Raw genomic sequence first — 22,803 nt, forward strand, 5'->3', positions numbered from 1 at the left:
TTCCTGGTAGTGGTGAAATATTAACTATTTGTCTTGAAAACCCTTTTAGATTTCAAGTGAATCTGACTGAAAAACAAGAACATGGCTCTTTCTCGTGAACTGGAGACATTTTTTGTCAGATATAATACATATTATTCTATGTAATTTAACCTGCTAATATGGAAAAACAGCAACTTTATTTTGTGTTTATAGTGTGTGTGTGTGTGTGTGTGTGTGTGTGTGTGTGTGTGTGTGTGCGCGCACGCGTGCATTTGTGTGACTGGGGCTGCAGGCAGAGCCAGTTTCTACAGAGCAGTTCAGCTGGCTCACCTACTCTTACAGGCAGATAATGTTTGCATGAAGCTTGAGTGACACCTAACATGACAAGAGATAAGATTTTCTAACCAAACCAGATATAAGTCTGGCTTTAAGAAGAGCACTTCCTTCTGTGCAACTGTGGTATGCACAACTCATGAACAAATTAGTCTAAGGTACATCAGTAAAATCATGCAGCAATAAAATGATAGCAATAAAATAATCTCACATTTCCAGGGCACCAGCATAAAAGAGTGGAAGGGGTCAAAGCCTGATTGTTAAGACAACAGATGTAAGAAATGTTGCTGAGGATCATGTGTGACTTGACACATAAAGAGGAGCTGGAGGAGAACTGTTCTTTAGAAGGAGTTATTTGTTGTTGTTTTAACAGGACAATATTAGAAGGGATGTGGTTTGCGTGTTAAAGTTAAAGGTTAAAGGTTATGAGGGGCAAAGAGCAAGTGACTCACCTTTTCTGACCATAATGATATGTCCACTCTTTATTTGCATTGTCACAGTGATTAAGCACACAAATGTAAATGTACTGCATACACACTGCACACACAGCAAATTGCAGTTTTTATTTTTCATTTTGTTTTGCTACATGAGAGTATTTTCCCTGTACCTTTATACATTTGGAACATCTACTTCTAAGTTATTTCTCTCCTCTTCGTTTTTTCTGGATCTTCCCAGAGCTAAACTTAAAAAGATGTAAGACCAAACGTTTGCTGTCTTTGCATATAAACTTTTAAATAGTTTACCCCTCACAAATAGATCATCAAATTATATTTTACATTTCTTTGCCTTTTCTTTAAGTGTTATTTCTGTTTTGTAAAGTCAGTTTTGTTGCTATTTCTATTTTTGTCATGTCTGTAGTGCAGTGTCCTAGCTGCAATGGGTTTTTATTTTACAAAATGAATCCTAAATATTGTTTCACACCTAATTTTTGACCTAAATCATTGACCTAAATCAACTAGGGGAAAAGCATGTTTTGAAGACTCCTTCTCCTGAATGTATCCATTCATGTGTTTCATGGCAAATGTAAGAAAATGTAATTTAAAATGTGCTACTGCATCTTTCAAGGTGATTCGAAAGTTTGCATTGGGCTTCCAGGTTTTGTAAGTCCTGTGGCAGCATACTGGGCTGGGCCCTCCCAGATAAATCAGTGCCAGCGAAACAGACGCTCCCGCCGCTGATTGGCTGCGCGCTGCGTTCCAATCACAGAGCTGTAGTGATTCCTCTCGCACGACCGGAGCGGGCGGCTTGTAAAGTTACGACTCAGTAAAATATCACAAAAGGGAATACACAAACAGGTTTTCACTACAGCGCGGATTTACTTCTTCATTTGAATAAGAGAAGAAAGCGAAGGAAATAAATAAGAAAGGGAATCTGGATTAACCCAACAACGACTGTTTCTAAATGGACTCTCTTGGATTGAAACAAACAAGAACCATTTATTATGAGACAAGGACACGCTTCTTATTAATGTGATGGCAATTTTAGTTTGAAACGTCACCATCTTGGGAATTTGAGTGAGGATGACCGCACTCATGAGGAAGGTGCAGCAAGTGCTGTGCGTCCTGCTGCCGTGTGCTCTCCAACTCTGCAGCGCACAGACACAAGGAGGTGGGCTCGAACACACACACACACACACACACACACACACACACACATATATATATATATATATATATATATATATATATATATATATAGAGAGAGAGAGAGAGAGAGAGAGAGAGAGAGAGAGAGAGAGCTGTTTACTCCAGGTGCTATAGGAAAACACCTGTCCTCCCTCACAAACCGCAGTCAACAGAACCTGTTCTGCACACGTAAAACTTGTTTGCAGTGAGTCACCTGCACCTCTCCCATGACTCTGTGTGATTTATCATGTTTGTCTCAATTGTTTCAAGGCTTTGCGACAGAGGAGCCCAACCTTACACCGCCTGTTGACTGACAATCACAGTCAGCCCCTAAAGATCTTTCCTTTAAAATAGACAGACTTTACCTCTGATAGCCTCAGTATGGTGGGAGAACTATTCAGATGTATTAGTTAGTCCTAAGTAAAATTATTAATACCACAATATAACAATTCTCAAAAGTCCTGCTTTAGTGAGAGGCTGCAACTTTAGAAAAATGATAAACAGATTATCATAGCAGTTGCAGATTCATTTTATGTTGAAGCTCTAGTGGCTAACTGTGACTCAAGTAAAACAGTGCAACAGGTCTACTTTCCACTATAATGAAGTGAAGTAGAAATTAGATAGAACTCCTTAATTGTGTCAAAATTGTACTCAACCACAGCACTTAATTAAATGTACTCAGTTACTTTCTACCACTCGGGGCAGTGATGTGTTTGAGGCCGAGTGAGGTGTTGTTATTTGAATCACAGCAAGACTCTGTGAACTTTGACCTTGTGTTCTTGTTGTGGTCACCTGGCTGGAAGGGAATCAAGTTTGAGAAAAACAATGCGAAGACGAGACGAGATCATCACGAGATGCCTCTGGCACCTAAACCAAACACTGAAAAGATAAAAACGCCTGTATAAAAAATACAGTTTATCACATGAGGCGTAACATTTGATTGTTCATTTGACATTCGAGAAGCATTGATGCAAATCTTGGGACTGAAACTTTTGTTTGTTCAGATTTACTGGTCAAGTCCTTGGAATTAAACTAAAGACATTTTCATGAATTTCAGAAGTATAGTTTGATGTCAAAGTCTAATTTTCTTAGCCTAGAAATCTAGACGCACCCTAGCAGCAGCAGCCAGGGCCAACATCTTGATGTGGGTCTGGCTTGTTAGGCTTTAATTTTCTCTCATCAGAACTTCTCTGTCAGCCAGTTGTTGAACAGGATTTTGCAGTAACCAGGCAGTTATAAAAGAGGTTGCAGCTGTTATGTTGATGTATAAAGATGGACCAGTACGCCAAACTTTGTATGAACATAACTGGCCAGTCATAATAGAATAATTAATGGTAATATAGTTTTGTCACGTGTTGGGGGGCATTCAGGATGTTTTTGTTATGTTGTCATTTTATATCCTTACTGCACTTTTCAGCAAGAAGCATGGGTTTGATTATTAAGAGAAGATGCTTTTGACACAAAGCACAAGAGGGACACACATTACATAAACATGTTCACATTGGAAATAAACACAGGTATTTTTAATACTATTGTTGTGCCAACAGGAAGTGAGTTTTTATTCCACAAATATCCTCATGGCAAAACAGTGCATTATGTCAGTTTAATGTCTCAGATGTTAAATATGTAATGTATCAGAGGGGGCTCAGCTTGTAAGTGTACAGCACCTGAGTGTAAAATTTGATTTCATATCTTCCAAGAAAACAACAATAGGTGGTGCCTTTTTAAATTGCTTCTGTAGTTTTACAGGTGTGACTTCCAAATGGAACACCGATGTGTCCAAAAGCAAATATGCTGCTGCTCCTGTTGCCAAAGTATGATGTAAAGAAAATCTCTGTGACGGCCTCAGTCTGTTCACTAAAGATTGAGCAGTCCTGCATGTGTTGGGAACACAGAAAATAAATCTTCCAGTTTATCTGTACACAACCTCTGGCTGTGAACTAGTGAATGCACCACAGAAAGAAATAGTTCATGTGATCAGGTGTCTGTCTTTGTGTTTGCCTGCGTGTGTGAGTGTGTACAAGCTCACTTGTGAGGTATGCAGTAATCTTTTGCACATCATGTGCCAAGTTTCTGTTTACCTTTGTAAGTCATTGTCTTGACTGCTTTAATAGGCTTGTTTATCTCCTCCTCCCTCTTTTCTTTTCTTTCTCTCCCTCTCTTCTTTTTGAAACCCTGGTAGTAGACGAATGAAAATAACAGTTGAACCTGATCCTTGTTATGTTTTCAACATGTGTTAGGTTACACTTTAGTGCCGAGGACAATGAGACCGTTTTGCTCTGAGTTTATGTGCTGTATATGATGGTTAGTGGTGGAATATGTAGGAAGGCAGACATAGTGCAGTGTCTGTAAAGAGTGAGGAGACACAGTATGTAAAGCGTTGGTTCAGACAGATAGAGGCTTGGCCGCACATCTTGATGCACTACGACACTTGTTTTGTACTCTTTCAAAATAGGGCCATTGTGTGCATGTGTGTGTGTGTTAATGCGTGTGTGTGTGTGTATTGACTCTAAACCCTCCACCCCATTCCTTTTTTCCCCATCATCTATCTGCCAACACTGAACGTCCTCTTTTGACAGAGAAAACCCACTCAGCCTGTTGAGAGTTTCAGCACTTCCACAGCTGCACCTTGTGCATTGTATGTATGGTTGACATACCATTTTGTCACACACTGTATTGCATGTGTGCACACCGGTTTGTCTCCCTCTAGAGTGGGTTGTGCTTGAACTGTATGCATACTGTACATACTGTGGCGTGTGGAAGGTTCTTGAATGTACATGTACAGATGTTCATAAGTATTTCTCAACAGGCAATTAAAACAGTGTAGAGTTAACAGCAGCAAGTCATGCACTGATAGCTTAACTAAGGTGGGGTAGATAAAGAGCTTCACCCTTGAGCAGCTCATAAACTGACATCAATTCAACTGAATGGCTTTTAATGAGCAAAGGTTTCTGAAAGCAAAGTAGTTATTGCAACTCATAACCCTGATATGGCGCAAACTGGGGAATCTAATACATAGAATGCATAGTTGTGAATGTTAAAGCAAGCTCATGTCCGGTGTCATTAAAATAGTACTCCATTGATTTCACTTCTTAAAGCTGATTGCCAGCAAGAAACAGATTAAAAAAAATATGGTCAAAATGGATACAGCAAAGGCCGAGATATCCCAACTAGTCCCTCTATAGCTCAAGCTCCAAAAACACTTCTCTCAGTGCAACTTATTAGAGTCTTTTGTTATGCTGCATTTGTGGTAGGCCTTTATTGTAAAGACCTTAATTATGAGAAATTTCTGACAGCTCTGATGTCTCCCAATGGTGAAAAGATAGACTGGTTGAAAATATCTACGAAGCAACCTTGCTGACATTTGCATCTGAATAATAGATTAAAGGAATAGTTTGACATTTTGGCCGGGGGCAGTTACCAGAGTCTCCGCTGGTTGCTTGGCAACTGTGCATTGCCAAGAAATAGTCCTGCGCATAACCATGCCAACTTATACAATGTAATGCCAGGAGGTGGATTTTGTTACCCTTAGACAGACATCGGCTAGCTGTTTCCCCGTTTTTAGTCTTTGTGCTAAGCTAAGCTAACAGGCTTCGACTGTAGCTTAATATATACCAGCAATTGGCAGCCATCTTGGAATATTGCATGAAAGTTCCAAAGTCGTTAAGTTTTAAGTTTTTCTGTTCTTCCCATTTTTTTAGATATTGCATGAATGCACCATTAGACCCTGTCTACCTAGTAAAACTCCATGCCCCCATTGAAACACTTTCTGTTGATGTTAAATCTTAAATCCAGATTACCCATATTATTTTCTCAAACTTTAATAAGCTCCCTCCAGAGATACAACTACATTATACAAATGCTTTAAAAGGCTGAGTAGTACTCCTCCTGACGAGTAAATTGATCTTAATGTGTAAAACCAGTGGAGATCCTCTTTAAAAGGTCAGTTCACCCAAATCACACACAAACATGTCTTCCACTTTCCACTAGCCACAATGACCTGGACACATTGGGAAATGTGTGTTTTTGTGATTTCAGTGAACTGATCCTTTAATATGATTTGGTACAGAGCCAGTTCCTGTGAACCCTATGTTCTCAGAAACACAATAAAGTGACTCTTATCAGGACTTTATGGACCCAGGACATGCTCGCTGCATGCATCACACACACACACACACACACACACACACACACACACACACACACACACACACACACACACACACACACACACACACAATGTGCTTTGACTACCTTGCTATGCCTTATGGTTAATAATCATTAGCCTTTTTATGCCCTTGTTGATCCTGTTGTTCTACTGGGCTCTATTTTGACTGATGTCAGTAGAAGGAATGTGTTTTTGAGTGTGTCGAACATACATCATGTGTGTGACCTGGGTGTGAGGGTGGTTTAACAAAAACATTCCTCAGATCCTTACTGAGTACAACAAAATCAACAACCAGTCAACTCTCAACAAGAGTTGACTGTGGCTGGTTGTTGTAGACTAAGGTTAAAGAGTAAGTTCACCAGTGAAATTGAGGTGAATGGGATTTTATTTGTGTTGCTCAAAGAATTAGAAATTGCATCAACAAAATCTAGAAACAGTGTCCTAATTACTTTGGATAATTCACACACCTCGCTATAAACACTTTTCATTGGAACCTTGGAACTTCTGTCTAAAGAAAAAAATAGTCCCTGAATGAAAACTGTTGTCACTGTATTCTGTGGATTATCCAGAATAAATGTGACACTATTTCTGAAGCAATATGTTGCTGTTGATTTGAATTTTCCAATGCTGTGAGCACTTTAAATTAAATTTCATACCACAAAATCTTGATGGCAGGGAATGAGCAACATCATTCCCTGTGCAGATTTACACTTCATGGACAAAAGAATTTCGATGTTTAAATGTTACAGCTGTATGATTGTTCAACATTGGGGATTATTGTGCTTCTGTAAAAGCATCTGTTTTTCTGGGAAGGAGCCTGGTGGCAGCAATTTGCTCCCATATAGCCACAAGAGCATCGGTGCAGTCTGGAACTGATGTTGAGCGATAACGCCCGGCTCGCAGTCAGGTTTCCAATTCATCCTCAAGATGTTGAATGGGTGCAGGCCAGTCAATCTCTTCCACACCAAACTAAGGAAAGATCTCCCCCCAAACTGCCACTGTTGGAAGCACATTATTATTTGAAATAGCCTTGTATGCTGAAGCTTTAACATTTCCCTAGTGGAACTGAGATATTGTGTTTGTCACAATGTGGACATTGCACAAGTTTCTGTTTGTATTTTTAGGCAAAGTATTGACATTGAGATCAACGGTCATGTTTAATTCTCTGTCCTCTCTGTTCTTCCCTTTCTCTTATTTTCTCTCTGGTGCTTCTCTCCTGTCTGGCATTTGAATAGCAAAGCAGCCTTCAAGTGACGCTGAATGGCTGAACTCCCACAGACCATAAACAAGGCCTTGTATGTTTGCCTCAGAGAAGGAAATGCCCTGTGTACAATCCTCAGCTTGTTTGACACTGTTACAGTACATTCATTGATATTGTGCAAGCAGAACACAGTGGTTTTTAGTAAGTTGCATAAAACAGTCCTTATGAGGGCTTACGCTATTCCCTCGTAAATGACTTACAGTAACAGAATATGCATAATTTTATTTGTATTGTGATACCATTGCATGAACATCAGTTAAATGTCTTTCTTTCTGCCCTTTGTGGTACTATACTCCTTCCTTCCCATTGGGTCAAGATGCACATACTATAATGATGTTGTTAAATTGTCTGTAAAATGCAAATTGTGAAGGAATAATAATAATACTAATAATTGTGATACTGGAAAATTGTCTGTAAAATGTTTCTTCTGTTTCTTTCTTGTGAAAGAATGTTTGTTAAAGGATAAAGCTGCTGCTATTCTATATTTTTTGTTATTGACAACAAATCCCATGAAAAGACCAACTACTGACCTTATCTAGACATGAAGCGAGCCATACGACGTACTGTGTTCCATACATGTTCCAAGGCTGGATTTTTAGTTATTAGCGTTGTTACAAATGTCAATGGGGTTTTGACATAGGTTTTTTTTACTGCTGAAACAGAACTCAGAAGTTCCAGTTTCACTTTGACTCTTTATATACTTTCAATTAAACACTATAGTTTTTTTCCAAACAATACTTAAACATGAGTAAATAGTGAATTTTTTAGGAACTATTTTCAGCCGGGATTAACACACATTTTGGTGCTCTACTGAGTATTTACGGCAGCAGGACTGTGTGTGTGGGATCAACTAAAAATGTTTGGACAGCAGTAGAGGAATAAGCTACCAGGCTTTGGATACGATGTGAAAAGGATCAATTCATTGTTGTTTTTGGTATTTACATGAGATTTGTTCACGATAAGAAAAATATGAAATATCACCAGACCTATCCTTTGAATCTGTGTATCTAATCTAAACACATTAACATTAACAATAGTTCATTCTTCATTTTTCCAGTTGTTGTATGTTCCGGCACCCACAATGGTCTGAGCACGACAGGAAATTCAGAACTCCAGTACAACTTGATGAAAGAGATGTACACCGGCTGTGAGATTGTGATGGGCAATCTTGAAATTACCATGATGGAGCACACCAGAGACTTCTCCTTCTTGCAGGTGAGGCTTTGAACACATGGAGGCATCACAACAAGTCTATAGAGAGCTAGTCTCGCTTTGCCAGACCTTCCTCCACAGCGCTGAGGGTCTGGCTTGTCCACACAGCATTCTGGGATGGGAGAAAAACGTGCTCTGGTTTATTGGCATTTCTTTAAACCAATCACAATCGTCATGGGCGGCACTAAGCACCAGACACTCGGGAAGGAACTTGTTTTGGTGGAACGCGTGTATGTTAAAAAGCTGTTTTAGTCGTGCAATGGAAAACTCAGATTGGACAGATAGTCTAGCTAGCTGTCTCAGTTTACCCTGTAGAGATCTGAGGAGCAGTTAATCATAGTCCTCATAAATCGACCGGAGTTTAAAATTACATCCGGACATCCGGCCGAAAAGAGTAAAATCCGGCAGAGCTTCCGTCAGCAACGGAGCAATCGCGGAAGTGGAATGTCGTGGATATAGACTAATAAAGAACTACACTACTACAGCGTATTTGTCACTGAGAAAAACTGCATGGTAACCAGTCTAGACAAGGATATGGATTTACTTGATGCCAAAAACAATGTCACATCTGAATTGTTTATCACCCTCTGTAGTGGATGATGTCTCTGTCTCAAATTCACAATGAGCTCATTTAAGTCCCCCTCCCTTTCTAAATCAATCACTGCACTGCCGTCATGGTGCCCAGCAACACACGCAAAACACACCTTTCTGCCAGGTTGTGACTCTGATTACTATGACTAATAAAATCAGAGGATACCAGTAGGAGTTTTTTTCTCAACTCCTGTATGTTATTTCATTTCTCTTCCTCGTTTTGTTTTTTAACCCTTCAGTCTATCAGGGAGGTGACAGGCTACATCCTTTTAGCCGTCACCGAGTTCAGCCGTCTGCCTCTGGACCGCCTGCGCGTCATCAGAGGCACCACGCTGTATGAGGACCAATACGCTTTGGCTGTGATGCTCAACTACCAGAAGGACGGGCAGCATGGCCTTCAAGAACTGGGCCTGACACACCTCACAGGTACACAGGAAGTCAGTCGGTTAGTGTGTTTAAGTGTGGGAGGCTGGAGTGAAGCAGATAAGGCTGTGACACTCAGTTGGAACTCCCACACCCACACAGTGCAGCCACACCTTCACAGTACCTGTCGTCGGTGTGTGTAGTCACAGTGATGTGAAGCCCCTGGAATGTTTCAACTGCCAGTAACATGAGCTAAAGCACATTATACTGAGTTTGTTCGAGCCGTAGTAATCAGCGAATGGCAGAGCTCGATAGGATGAGTCATGGGCCCGTTGAGGCTTGCTTTGCTAATTGTCTCTCCCCGTTTAAATGTTTGTATGCCGCCCACAGAGATACTTGAAGGAGGAGTCAAGATCATCCAGAATAAGTACCTGAGCTACGCCCCGCAGGTGAACTGGCTGGACATAGTGAAGGATGGAACAGCTCATATTGAGATCGAAGGCAATGAGCCTGACAGTGAGTGGGAAGGATGAGTATTACAAATATGAGCATCAATTACCTTCCACTTTAATGTCAGACTTTTGTTATGGTCTGCTTTGAAATTCAAAAATGCATCTACTAATAAGACGTTTATATCTTAGAACCTTGTAACGAAGCATGTGGAGACCTTCCATGTTGGGGTCCAGGAAATGACACTTGCCAGATCCGTGAGTGACATCAACATGCCTTTATTTCTCATTTCTCATCAACTCAGTTCTGTAATGCGGTGGTTCCCAAAAATGTGTTGTGGCATTTTTTATTGTACATTTTTACCACATTAAAAATGTTAAGTTTTCACACATCAAAACAGAAGAAATAAGAAATAAACACTGAAATCACCATATTAAAAACTGTATTAAATAATCAGTTATCATAGTAACACAGAAATCCATGCAGTAACATAGCTTAAAACTGCAACCTTGCCACCTGCAAAAAGGCCTGTATTATTCTACATATTATTAATGTTCATATTAAGTTCATATATGCCACATATTGTATGTTGATCACATTTGATTTGTTGGGTCATTGAAAATACACATAGCTGGAAAAAGGTTGCACCTGTATATGAGCGTTGTATGATTGGGCATGGACGGTAAAATCACTATGAAGGGGTGAATTGGTTTAGTTTAGTTTAGTAGTTTGGAGCCACTGCTGCAATAGATTAACAAAATAACATACTCTCAACTCTCTTTCAGTGACAAAGACTGTGTGCGCCCCTCAGTGTAACAGCCGATGCTTTGGTAGAAACCCGAGCGACTGTTGTCACAGTGAATGTGCCGGAGGCTGCTCTGGAGCCCTGGATACAGACTGCTTTGTGAGTCTGCTGCTTCGATAGGCTTTTTAACACAGAGGATATTTTGACGTTTCACAGTGGGAGAGCACAGGTGTAAATATTAAAATTAATGATAGCTGAATTCCATTCAGCTGCTTCAGTTTCAGGGTCCTGGTATTCTTGACACTCAGGGGCGTAGCACAAAATTCTGGGCCCTGTAGAAAGGCATTTTCTAGGGGCCCCTCCCCGCATCCACAGCTATTCATTCTAGCATCTTTTTGAGCCCTCCTCACATGAGGGCCCTGGGTACTCAGTCCCCTTTTTCCCCCCACTCCGACACCCCTGTTGACACTGGCTGTCACGCTGTCATGGCTAACTGTAAGACTTGAATAGAATAGAGCCATTGTTAATGTTATTAGACACACCTGTGCTTTTCCTACTTTGACAAGTCAAGATGTTTGCTGTAAAAAAAGGCCTATCATAGACATAAACACACAAAACATATCTATAATCTGTGTGGCTGACTGTGCTGTCTATATGTGACGTTTTACAGGCTTGCAGGAACTTCAACAACTCCGGCGCCTGTGTGCCTCTGTGTCCCCAGACCATCATCTACAACAAGCACACATTCAAAATGGAGCCCAACCCCAATGCCAAGTACCAGTATGGCTCCATCTGTGTGGCCCAGTGCCCCAGTAAGTCACATGCTGCCTTGCATGTTCACACAGACACACAGACGCAGTTATATACCATTGCTGTTCTCCCAATAGCAGCAATGCAGTTTTTATTTTTATACAAAATTTTGTTCAGCATTCAAAGCTTTTTCTAAAGTAGCAGTTGCAACACTGTCATAAAATAGGCTACTACTTGTATCTTAACCTGCTCATGTATATTTGTCTACTTTAGTGTTGTTTAAAGTCCCCTTCAAGGACACTTTTTAAAGTATGTAAAAATATTTGTTTTGTTTAACTTGGTTTTCCCACATCAAAAGTAAAAAAAAAAAAAAAAACTCCAAAAAGGGGCTGGAAGTATTTATTCTTTGTCCCTCATTGAGAAATTCTTGATCTGGCCTCGAGCCCAGGTTGAAACTATACAGTTTATGGTTGAGCCTCGTTTGGTGACTACATTCTAGCATCTACCTTACACTGACCGGTAAAACTGCACACATTAAGATGGCTAGAAAAAATTTAGAGATTCAAAAATAAGCCTACATGTTTGAGCCTCAGGCCGGGTCAGAGCCCTGCGGGCGTAACAGATCTGAAACTGTAGTTTGGTATCCTGTCTGAATCCAGTCCGAAACCCAGTCAGACCCAGACTCAGATGAGGAGTCTGTTATGGACTAAAACCGGCAACTATCAGACGTATTAAGAAGTGTAGTTAGCATTTTGTATTTGTTTTTGTTGTTTGTTACCTTGCTAGCTTGTAACTGGCAGTGGCTGACGCAGCTATGATGACAGATGACAGTGTTTTTGCTCTCTGTAGTGACAGTCTGCTCTGCACTGGGGGTTTCAGGCTTTTAAACAGCAATAGGCTTTATGGATTAGTGACGTACCAAATCAGGCTTGCCCGAGCTATGTTTGAATCTCAGATTTCAGGGAAGTGTAAAGACATTTCCCCCTTCAGTAAAGTAATGTAAAAAATACCTTTCTTGTGACAAACTTTTCACAGATAAAAGTCATGGTCAGACTTTTAGGGGATATAAACATACTAAAAACACTGTTGAGTGGAGATGGACTTTATGTCTCTTATTTGAGGCATTTATTTTTTTAATATTTTACAGCTAACTTTGTGGTGGATGGCAGCTCATGTGTAAGCAATTGCCCGTCTGACAAAATGGAGGTGGAGAAAAACGGAATGAAAAGTTGCGAACCCTGTGGAGGCCTCTGTCCTAAAGGTATTTAAGACAATTCAAGAGCTCCTTCACAATTTATTGAGGGCACTTGTTGTATGCAACTGAGTAACAAGCTAAGCTAACAGTGTCCCACTCTAGTCAGCAGTGGTGTTATCCTTTACAATGTATATATACTCTGTTGCAAGTAAAATTTCTGCATCTTGCATTTTATATTATATAATATGTGTAAGCAGCATGTATAGCTGATCGAGGTGGAGCTGATTTCTCCAAATGTATTTCATTTTATCTGCCGATCATATGTTTTGTATGTAAAATCTTGATCCGTAATGTTATCTTTAGCTGTCAAATGAATTAGACTAAACAGTCTAAGTAGCATAACATGCAACAAATCATGTGTCTCAAAATTAGAAGAACAGTATATGAGTAAATGTCCTCAGGTACTTCCCAGCACTGCTGGTTCATTCTACCTGACTTATATGTTCTTGACCTTTTCTTCCTCCTCTTCTTCATCTTCCTCGCAGCTTGCCATGGCACAGGAAGTCCAACCAGACAGACTGTAGATGCTCTTAACATTGACAGTTTCATAAACTGCACTAAGATCCAGGGCAGTCTGCACTTCCTGGTGACTGGGATCAAAGGGTAAACTGATACTAGTTGTAGCTTATAAGATACAACAGAGCTTTTACTGTATTTAATCACTGCTTTGTGGATGCTTTTTGCAATAGGCCTTTATTTTTTCCTCTTTTTTTTCTCTGTTGAAAGTGATGATTACAACAATGTACCAGCCCTCGATCCAGAGAAACTGAAAATCTTCAAAACTGTGAGGGAGATTACAGGTGTGTGTGTCTGTTTAAACTGTCAGTGTACTTTGCTTTTCATGTCACGTCACAGTGTTTGCAGACTGGTTAAAGCCTCTGTAACGCAATGTCTTTATTTTTAGATATCCTCAGTATACAGTCGTGGCCTAAAAACATGTCTGACCTGTCAGTCTTCTCCGACCTCCAAATAATTCAGGGCAGAACACTTCACAGGTGAGCAGTAGTTGTTTTCTTCTCTTTTTGTTGTTACATTGTTTTTGTGTCTCTGGTTGACTAAGGTCGCCCTACTATCATGTTGTTCACTGCATTGCAGACTAAACCTTCACTGGCATGAATCTGATTGTCTTGTATCTCTTTGTTCCCTTGTACCTCAATTTTACCCCATGTAGAGCAGTGAGTTCTAAAAGGTACAGTAAATATTTCACATGCCCGCCTGTAGTCGCCTCTATCATGCACAACCTGTTATATACAGTATTATTCTTACAGGGCATATTCAGTACTGGGATTGTGTGAGTTGGTGGTGGGTGCAAATCTTTAATGAGTTCACATGGTTTTCTTGCATGCTCTTCACAATGAAAATTGATTAGTATTTGGTTGCAAATAATGGAAGAAAAGAAAGGCCATAATGACTTATCTCATAGGCCTCATAGGCAACTTAACTCCTTATTGTGAAATGTAATCACTTCTGACTACTTACATACTGTTGAAATTTAAATACCACAGAGTTTATATTCAGTTGTGCAATTTAAGACATGGTATTAGAGGTATTATTGTTTTTAACGTTCACAGATTAATCCAGAAATATAAGTGTCCACTGAATTCAAGTCAAGAAAATAAATCAAGTTTCTCAAATTGGATTGATGTAACACTCTGGATACCAAGAATAAGCAATCAAGCCTGAATAAAATCAGACCTGTGTCTGATCAGTTTATGTCATTGATACTTGCATTGATATGATCCAATAGAAGTTCACATGAGTAGGTGGAAACCCTGGACACTTGAATATTTTTCAATTGTGAATTTTGTCTGTATGAATTTGTGAACATTAAACCTTAACCTGTTTTTGAAATTGCAAAACTTTAAATAACCTTCTAAAAAAATGCAAAGGACTTCAACCCTCTCAAATTCAGAATGCTTGTTTTTAAAGTAAAATACTCAGTTGCCCATTCAAATTTAAATTATAAAGCACTTTCTTTGTTTCCATAGTATTTTAAACAAAATCACAACTACTAGTTTCTTACATAACATTTATACACTACTTACTGTTTCAGGGGCTACTCTCTTCTGGTGATGAAGATCCCCTCTTTGACCTCCCTGGGGTTAAGCTCGCTGCGAAAAATAAACGACGGTGGCGTCTACATCACTGGAAACAAGAAGCTCTGCTACCATGACACTGTTAACTGGACGCGTATCATGACCAGCAGCTCTCGCCCGCAGCGACGCCAGAAGAACATCGACCTCAAGGAGAACAGACCAAGAAATCAGTGTGGTGAGTGAGGGTCCAATTATCCTCCCTCACTGAGGGAGGATCATTTTTAACCATCTCCCTTGTCAGTGTTTGTGATGATGATAAAGTATTTTTGTTGTTGTGTGTGTAGTTATTGAGGGCCATGTATGTGACCCCCTGTGCTCTTCTGATGGCTGCTGGGGCCCGGGGCCAAACCAGTGTCTGTCTTGTAAGAAATACAGCAGGGGAGTAACGTGCGTGCCAGACTGCATGTTCTTAACTGGGTGAGTCTTTACAAAAAGAGAATACTATGAGTAATAATATTTACAGTGTTAATGTGAGTAATGTTTGCTGTGGCGTATCTGTATCCAAGTGTTTCAATCTTATCTGTAGTCTATTGAAATATTTTACTTTTCTCTGAATGTAGGGAGAGGCGGGAGTTTGCTACTCAATCAGGAGAGTGTATGGCATGCCACCCTGAGTGTAAGGTCCAGGAGGGGAAGCAGACCTGCACAGGCCCGGTATGATTTTCTTTCTCAGTCTCAATAGTTGCACTGTTTTACAGTATTTTTTACAAAACAAGGTTCAAGGTTCTTTATTAGTCATGTGCACAACAATAACACAAGTAGGCATTGGCAATGAAAATCTTAGGCCTCAAGCACCTTCAACAATGATCATTAAATAACAAAAAAATAAAATCATGCAAGTAAAATCAAAATCTGAATCTTAGACGCAAAAATAGTGCAAGTTAAGATACAAGGCTGAAATACAAACAAATAAAATATAAATTAAGTAATATAATCTGTGTAGACAGTATTGCAAATCAATACAAATTGGATGTAAAAAAGAATGCAGTAATGTATATATGCATATAAGAGAGAGAGAGAGACACAGAAAAGAGAGAGAGAGAGAGAGAGAGAGAGAGAGAGAGGTGTAAACAGTTCTTAAGTAAAAGTATATAAAGATAAAGTGAGGGCTTAAAGGTAAAGTGATGCTCCAATCTCACGAATTGTGTTGTAATAACTTTGTGTGTGTTGCTGCCACCTAGTGACATAATTATACTCTTTGAACTTTGAACCATTTCTGTCTGCTTTGCCGTTGTCTGTCAACTACTGAACTGTCTGAACTATCCCTTTGTCTGTTAAGGGAGCAGATCAGTGTGTAGCATGTGCCAGGTTGCAGGACGGTCCACACTGTGTCTCCTCGTGTCCTGAGGGCGTAATGGGAGGGGACGAGGTCATCTTTAAATACCCCAACAAGCAAGGCAGCTGTGAAACATGCCACATCAACTGCACCCAAGGGTAAGATATGACTAGAGCTCTCGCTGTGTGTATTCATATGTAGGTTTGTGTTTTTTTCAAATGTACCTCTTTTCTGTGTTTTGTGTATAGGTGCTACGGCCCAGGAATTGGAGACTGTGTGGGGTCATCTCGGTACATTTCTGGGTACGTTGCTCCTCTCAATCTGACATATTTTAAAAAGTTTAGACATTTGACTCACTATCAAGTCATGTGCCATCTTTTCTTCCTATTCATCTGTCATCAGACAAGCGACCACAGCCATCGTACTGGGAGTGATTGCAGTCCTCTTCGCTTCATTCTCTGTTTTTGCGCTGACTGTTCTGTACCGCCGAGGCCTCGCCATCCGTCGCAAGCGAGCCATGAGGAGATACATGGAGAGCGGAGAGGTCAGTCAGAGTCTGACGTCTTTGTAATGCTGGTATGCTTCAGTTAAAGTTTGTTTTAAACACATGATCTGTGTGCCTCCAGAATTTTGAGCCTCTGGATCCTGGAGAGAAAGGGTCTAAAGTCCACGCTCGGATCTTAAAGCCCACAGAGCTGCGTAAGATCAAGCTGCTGGGTAATGGAGCGTTTGGATCAGTCCATAAGGTAGCTGTGATTGTGGCAGTTGTCTATACAAACCTCCTCGTGCACATTTGATATTCATTTAACAAACTATAAATCTTTATCTATTTCTTACTTCACAGGGCATTTGGATCCCTGAGGGCGATACAGTGAAGCTTCCTGTGGCCATAAAGACGATTCATGATCGCACTGGACGGCAGACCTTCCATGAGCTGACAGAAGTAAGGAAATTACTTAAAGGAACATATATTTTGTGTGTCTACTCACCAGGTTTGAAAGGTGGCTCTGAAAGATGTATAGCTTGCTACTTTGCATAGTCACCTTGGGTTCACAGAAGTTCCCAGAGTCATGCAAAAAAAAAGAAGAAATATGCCAAAACTTATCTAAGAAACTTCTGAAATAACTCCTGCAGCACTTCTCTGCTGTTCTGAGCTGATCATTTTCCACAAAATAGCTCAATGTATTAGCTTTATTTATTAAGATTAGGATTATTTATTTTCAATATATTGAACATAGAAAAGTCTAAAATTGTAGGGGCTTGAGAAATGTAAGATGTTTATATGGACATTTTAATGTTTAATATTCCCCCTCACTTTGGAATCTTCACCTCCATTAAGAAGCAATGAAGAAGTGAATATTTGATACTTCAAAGATTTTCAGTAAAGTACTCCATTAAAACCTGAATCAAAGGTTGACTTTTCTATTAAAGATTCATAATGATTTACTCTAAATGTTCACTGCAGCACATGATGACCATTGGAAGCATGGACCACATTAACGTTGTCAGGACCCTGGGTATCTGTCCTGGTGCCAGCCTGCAGCTCGTCACCCAGCTCAGCAGTCAGGGCTCCCTGCTAGAGCATGTCAGGAACAGCAAAAATAAACTGAGCCCACAAAGGCTGCTCAACTGGTGTGTTCAAATCGCAAAGGTAAAGGACCAACCTTCACCGTTGGTGTCTGTAGGCTATATTTTAAACCACTGTTTGGTCTATTTCACTGATATCCCAAGCACTTAAAGGTATTGTTGTCCTTTCTCATCAGGGTATGTATTACCTGGAGGAGAACAGAATGATCCACAGGAACCTGGCTGCCAGAAATGTGCTCCTGAAGAATAATTACACCGCCCAGATCTCAGACTACGGCATTGCAGACCTACTTTACCCTGATGACAAGAAGTACTTTTACAATGAGGTCAAGGTCCGTAGCCCGGCAGAAAAGATATGATACTCAGTAATAGGATCGAAGTTCATTAAAAGAGCCTTTGAATGAATTCATTTATTTTTTCACACTGCTACTGTTTACTCACATTCACTGAAAACTTATTCTGTTTCCACTGAAGTAATCAATAGAGACATTCTTTGTTTACGTCTTTAGACACCAATCAAATGGATGGCCTTAGAGAGCATCTTGTTTCGCAGACACACACATCAGAGCGATGTCTGGAGTTACGGTGAGTTTTAAAGCAGCTTATAAGTATCAGTTTGGGTAATATTGAGTGTTTATTAAAACAGTAGGGCAGGTATGGATGTTTCAGCTGCACCAGTTGTGCTGTTTCATGCTACACTGAATCTGTGACCTTCATTTAGGTGTGACGGTTTGGGAGATGATGTCCTATGGGGCAGAGCCGTATACTACGATGCGTCCACAGGACGTTCCTGATCTGCTGGAAAAGGGCGAGCGTCTGTCCCAGCCTCAAATTTGCACCATTGATGTCTACATGGTCATGGTTAAGTGTGAGTGTCTGTCTTCTAATCTTCTTTTACATCTGGTCTGAACTACTAAAAACTACAGCAGTAATACCAGTGCATGCTTTTTAGCCATGCTAGCAGCAGGCTCTCCATCACTTTGATTCAGACTGAAATACCTCAACAACTATTGGATGGATTCAGATTGACATTCATGGTCCCCATATGATGAATCTAAATTACTTTGGTGGTTACCTGACTTTTCCTCTTGCACCATCATGACATCCATTTTTTTTTACTTTTAGTAAAATGTCTTGAATATTAGTTGGCTTGCCATGAAATCTAGTCATTCACTGGACATTCATGTTCCCCTCAGGATGAAATGTAAAAACTTAAGTGATCTTCAGACTTTTCATCTAGTGCCATTATCAGGTCAAAATTGTATTTGTCCAATACTTTGGTTTATGACCACATTCTTGCAAAACTAATGACTTCCAGTTTTGACTTTGTGTTTAGAGCAAATGTTATCATGCTAAGACGCTGCCCTAAGGATTGAATATGGTAAAACATTATACCTGCTCAGCAGCAGGTTAACATTGTCTTCATGAGCATATTAGCATGGTGACATTAGCATTTAGCTCAAAGCATCGCTGTGCCTTAGTACAGCCTCACAGAGCTGCATGACTGCAGACTTGTTTATACATTTTAATTAGTTTCAGATGTTCTTTATTGTGCTCTAGATCCATAGAAATGAGTGGCAAACTATAGCTCTTAATTTTAATTTCCAGGTTGGATGATTGATGAGAATGTCCGTCCAACATTCAAAGAGCTGGCGAATGAATTTACCAGAATGGCCAGAGACCCGCCTCGCTACCTGGTGATCAAAGTAAGAAAGGCTGTGTGTTTATTAGTAGCCACCATAGCACTTTTATTTTTTATTTTTTTACTGTAAACAGAATATTCTGTGTATTGTGGCGCTTCAATAGAAGCCTACATGCAATATGCTAATTTATGTCTCACCTCTTTCCACCAGGAGGACTGCAGCCAACAGGACTTAGCCCCAGATGAACTGGCCCAGCGGAGTGCAGACCTGGACGACCTGGCTGATCTAGACATTGAGCTGGTGGACGAGGAGAACGAGGGGGTGGTAGATGGTATGACTCCAGCCCCCCACTACTTGTCTCAGGCCAGAAGCTTTAGTCGCCTCTCCAGGATGGACACGCACAGAGTAAGAGACGCCTCTTCCTGACAATTTTATGGCCAGTTAATATCTGGAAATGTCTTCTCTGTCACCTCCTGGATTTAAATCTCACTCCTGTCTTTTCTTGTATAGGTGGTTATTACTTCATCAAACCTGGCTGGATACCTGCCTATGACCCCAGGTGTTGACAACCCAGGACAGGTAGCTAAAAGGGCTTTTGTGGGGTTAAGCCACTTTGTATATAAACTGTTTTGTATTTTTGTATGTACATTCAGTATAACTGAGCATAATTAAGACAAACAATTGAAAGATATCAACATCCTCCTACATCACATTCCTACTTTTGCCATTTCACTAATGCAGGTCTGTTTGCGTTGTCTTATGTAGGCCACGTGGCAGTCGCGATCTCGACTAAACTCGGCCCGCACTGTGTCTGAGAGCTCGGAGGGCTGCGGCACAGCAGTGGAGCTGGAGATGAGTGAGGACTTTTCCCTGACAGGGAGCCTGAAGAGACGACGTCAACGTGAGGACAGCGCTTACATGTCACAGAGGGACAGCTTGTCCGGCGGGCCACCAGAGACTCCATCACCAGATATGGAGGAAGAGGACCAGAATGGATACGTGCTTCCTGGAGACAGCCCAGAGAGAGGTGATAGCATTATTCATATTTGCTGTCAATTGAAATGATATTGTCAACAATCTTTCCTGGAAAATGGGTCTACATGCCTGGTTAGTTCTGCTGCGTCACAACCACCATTTTATGGACTGAATACAAAACTGCCAGGTTAATACTATTTTCCTCATAGGTCCTACCTAGTCTCGCTTTGCCAGACCTTCCTCCACAGTGCTGCGGAGGATGGTCTGGTTGGTCCACACAGCATTCCGGGATGGGAGAAAAACGTGCTCTGGTTTATTGGCATTTCTTTAAACCAATCACAATTGTCATGGGCGGTGCTAAGTACAGAGAAAAGTTGTGGTGCTGCTGCAAAATAGCTTCGGGAAGGAACTTGTTTTGGTGGAACGTGTACGTTCAAAAGTTGTTTTACTCGTGCAACAGAAAACTCAGATTGGACAGATAGTCTAGCTAGCTGTCTGGATTTACCCTGCAGAGATCTGAGGAGCAGTTAACCATAGTCCTCATAAATTGACCAGAGTTTAAAATTCCAACACAAACAAAACGGAAGGTAACCATTATTCGGCTGAAAAGAGTGAAATCCGGCAGAATTTCCGACGGCAACGGAGCAATCCCGGAAGTGGAGTGTCATGGATATACACTAGGTCCTACCTAACACATTATTCTAAGGCAAAACTCACTTTATCCATTTTTCTTTTTTTTTCAGATACCCTACTTTCCTCTCGAGCTGCTCCTGGCAGGATGGGCAAGTCTCATTCGTCGGGCCTCCTCAATGACCCAGATGAGGAAGAATATGAGTATATGAACAAGCAGACATGTCTGATAGCTGTCTCGCCCAGGCACAGCAGCCACAGGCCGAAGCCGAACAAGAAGCGCACCTCCTCTGTATCGTCAGCAGTGACAGCGTGCTCTGGTGACACCACATCATCTGTGGAGGTCAGGGGAGGTCACACAAGGAGCAATTACAACTCTGATTCAGAGCAGCAGGAATCTAATGAAGTTGAATATGAATACATGGACATCAGGGGTGAAAATGATGAATGCCCTCCAGTGCCTGACCCTCCTCCGACTCCTACACCAGCGAGGATGGGCAGAGAGGTGGAGGGGGAGGAGGAGGAGGAGGAGGAGGAAGAGGAGGATGAATATGTGGACGACAGTAACTACCATTACACAAACAGACAGCCGAAGCTGCATCAAGCTCTTCGAGACAGGAAGGAGCTGAAGATAGAAGGAAGGGACGAGGGTGAGGCATATGAGTATGAGGACATGGACTCCTTTGCTGCCCTGCAGCCTGGAGATGCTGTGGTGTACCACAACTTGCAGGGGGAGGGGGAGGGAGCAGTAGGGGGCATAGAGGCACATCGATCTGGCTTTGAGCCCTATGTAAAAGTGCGAGCTGGAGTCGGGGAACCTGCAGCTGATGACAGATCTTTTGACAATCCAGACTACTGGCACAGCAGGATGTTTTTGAAGCCCAAAGCAGTGTCTACATGAGGAACATCTCATGTTTAAGGAACATTTAAATCTCACGAACTTTCCCCGGAGACATATTCATGAAGGACCTGAAACAGGAAATGCAATCAAAGCCATGTTAATAATGTAGCCTAAGACACAGTTTCAAAAACCCAGCATGTGTGACTTTTTGTACACCTTCGTTTACTGTTACAGGCTGACGTTATGTATTGTATTTAGGCCTATGATTTAGGGCATTTTCCAGAATTAATAGCACTGAGTGTTATATATGATAAATAAATATATAAATACTAACAGAAATGAACAGATTACAAGCTATATTTTTCTGTTTACATTCTGAAAATGAACAAAGCTTTTCTTGAACAAATGCATTTGTTTGGAGTTTGGACTTATGTTTTGAGACCTCTTTTAATGATGATAAATGAAATACATTTTCTATTAATTAAAAATATTTTGAAAAAGCTATTTTGAGGCACCAACTATTATTTTATCTTAGCTATATAACATGATCATGTGTACAATGTGTGAAATGTAGGTTATGTTCCGACCTTGTTCGGGACCTTTTCAACAGTATAATTTGGCAAAAAAAAAAAATCGAAATGTTTGGTCAATGTTATAGACATTTAGTGAAGCGGTTAACTCTCCCCCCCCTGGGCCATGGGTTCAATTCCTGTGCTGGTCATATTGCAATTTATGTAATTGTCCCCTCTTGGGATCAATACATCTTTTTCCGGAGCTCTCAGCCACATATCACAGCCTTCATCAGAGAATTGAGTTTGTTCCGTTGTCATAGAGAGTTTTCTCAGCACTCCATCACCTTAGGTAGACTATGAGATAGAGTTGAATCTCTTAATCTCTTGAAAAAGCTAGTAAATTGACCTTGTGATGAAAATAAATGTAATGTCTAAAGATTTTGCTACAATATTCTGACCTCAAAAAATAAGAAGAGGCGGTTAAATTCTGTTCTCTTCTATTGTTGTTGCC

General features: G+C 40.7%; 1 protein-coding gene across 2 annotated transcripts; it reads left to right on the top strand.

Moving 5' to 3' along the window:
• The first annotated feature begins 1,557 nt into the window (after positions 1-1,557).
• Positions 1,558-22,749, top strand: erbb3a (erb-b2 receptor tyrosine kinase 3a). Of its 2 annotated transcripts, XM_031287709.2 has the most exons (29): positions 1,559-1,920; positions 8,424-8,581; positions 9,409-9,595; positions 9,923-10,048; positions 10,174-10,239; positions 10,768-10,886; positions 11,398-11,539; positions 12,625-12,738; positions 13,218-13,335; positions 13,459-13,532; positions 13,637-13,727; positions 13,904-13,921; positions 14,786-15,003; positions 15,113-15,245; positions 15,389-15,482; positions 16,108-16,262; positions 16,353-16,406; positions 16,507-16,648; positions 16,731-16,850; positions 16,949-17,047; positions 17,570-17,755; positions 17,868-18,023; positions 18,201-18,276; positions 18,413-18,559; positions 19,300-19,397; positions 19,545-19,739; positions 19,845-19,913; positions 20,100-20,361; positions 21,053-22,749. In XM_031287709.2, exons 1-29 carry the CDS (start codon positions 1,833-1,835, stop codon positions 21,838-21,840), a joined length of 4,293 nt encoding a protein of 1,430 aa, XP_031143569.1. In that variant the 5' UTR covers positions 1,559-1,832; the 3' UTR covers positions 21,841-22,749. The 2 variants fall into 2 exon arrangements, with proteins under 2 accessions (XP_035858154.1, XP_031143569.1); XM_036002261.1 differs by lacking the exon at positions 13,904-13,921 and having other exon boundaries at positions 1,558-1,920.
• Positions 22,750-22,803: the final 54 nt, after the last annotated feature.

This window comes from Sander lucioperca, chromosome 6 (assembly GCF_008315115.2).
Source record: "Sander lucioperca isolate FBNREF2018 chromosome 6, SLUC_FBN_1.2, whole genome shotgun sequence".
NCBI classification, from domain to species: domain Eukaryota; kingdom Metazoa; phylum Chordata; class Actinopteri; order Perciformes; family Percidae; genus Sander; species Sander lucioperca.

Excerpts from the sequence above, each read along its gene's own strand:
- erbb3a (XM_031287709.2), top strand. The coding sequence starts at position 1,833 with ATGACCGCACTCATGAGGAAGGTGCAGCAAGTGCTGTGCGTCCTGCTG. Across the intron at positions 15,004-15,112 it reads CAGACCAAGAAATCAGTGTG|TTATTGAGGGCCATGTATGT; the intron begins GTGAGTGAGGGT and ends TTGTGTGTGTAG. Across the intron at positions 20,362-21,052 it reads TGGAGACAGCCCAGAGAGAG|ATACCCTACTTTCCTCTCGA; the intron begins GTGATAGCATTA and ends TTTTTTTTTCAG.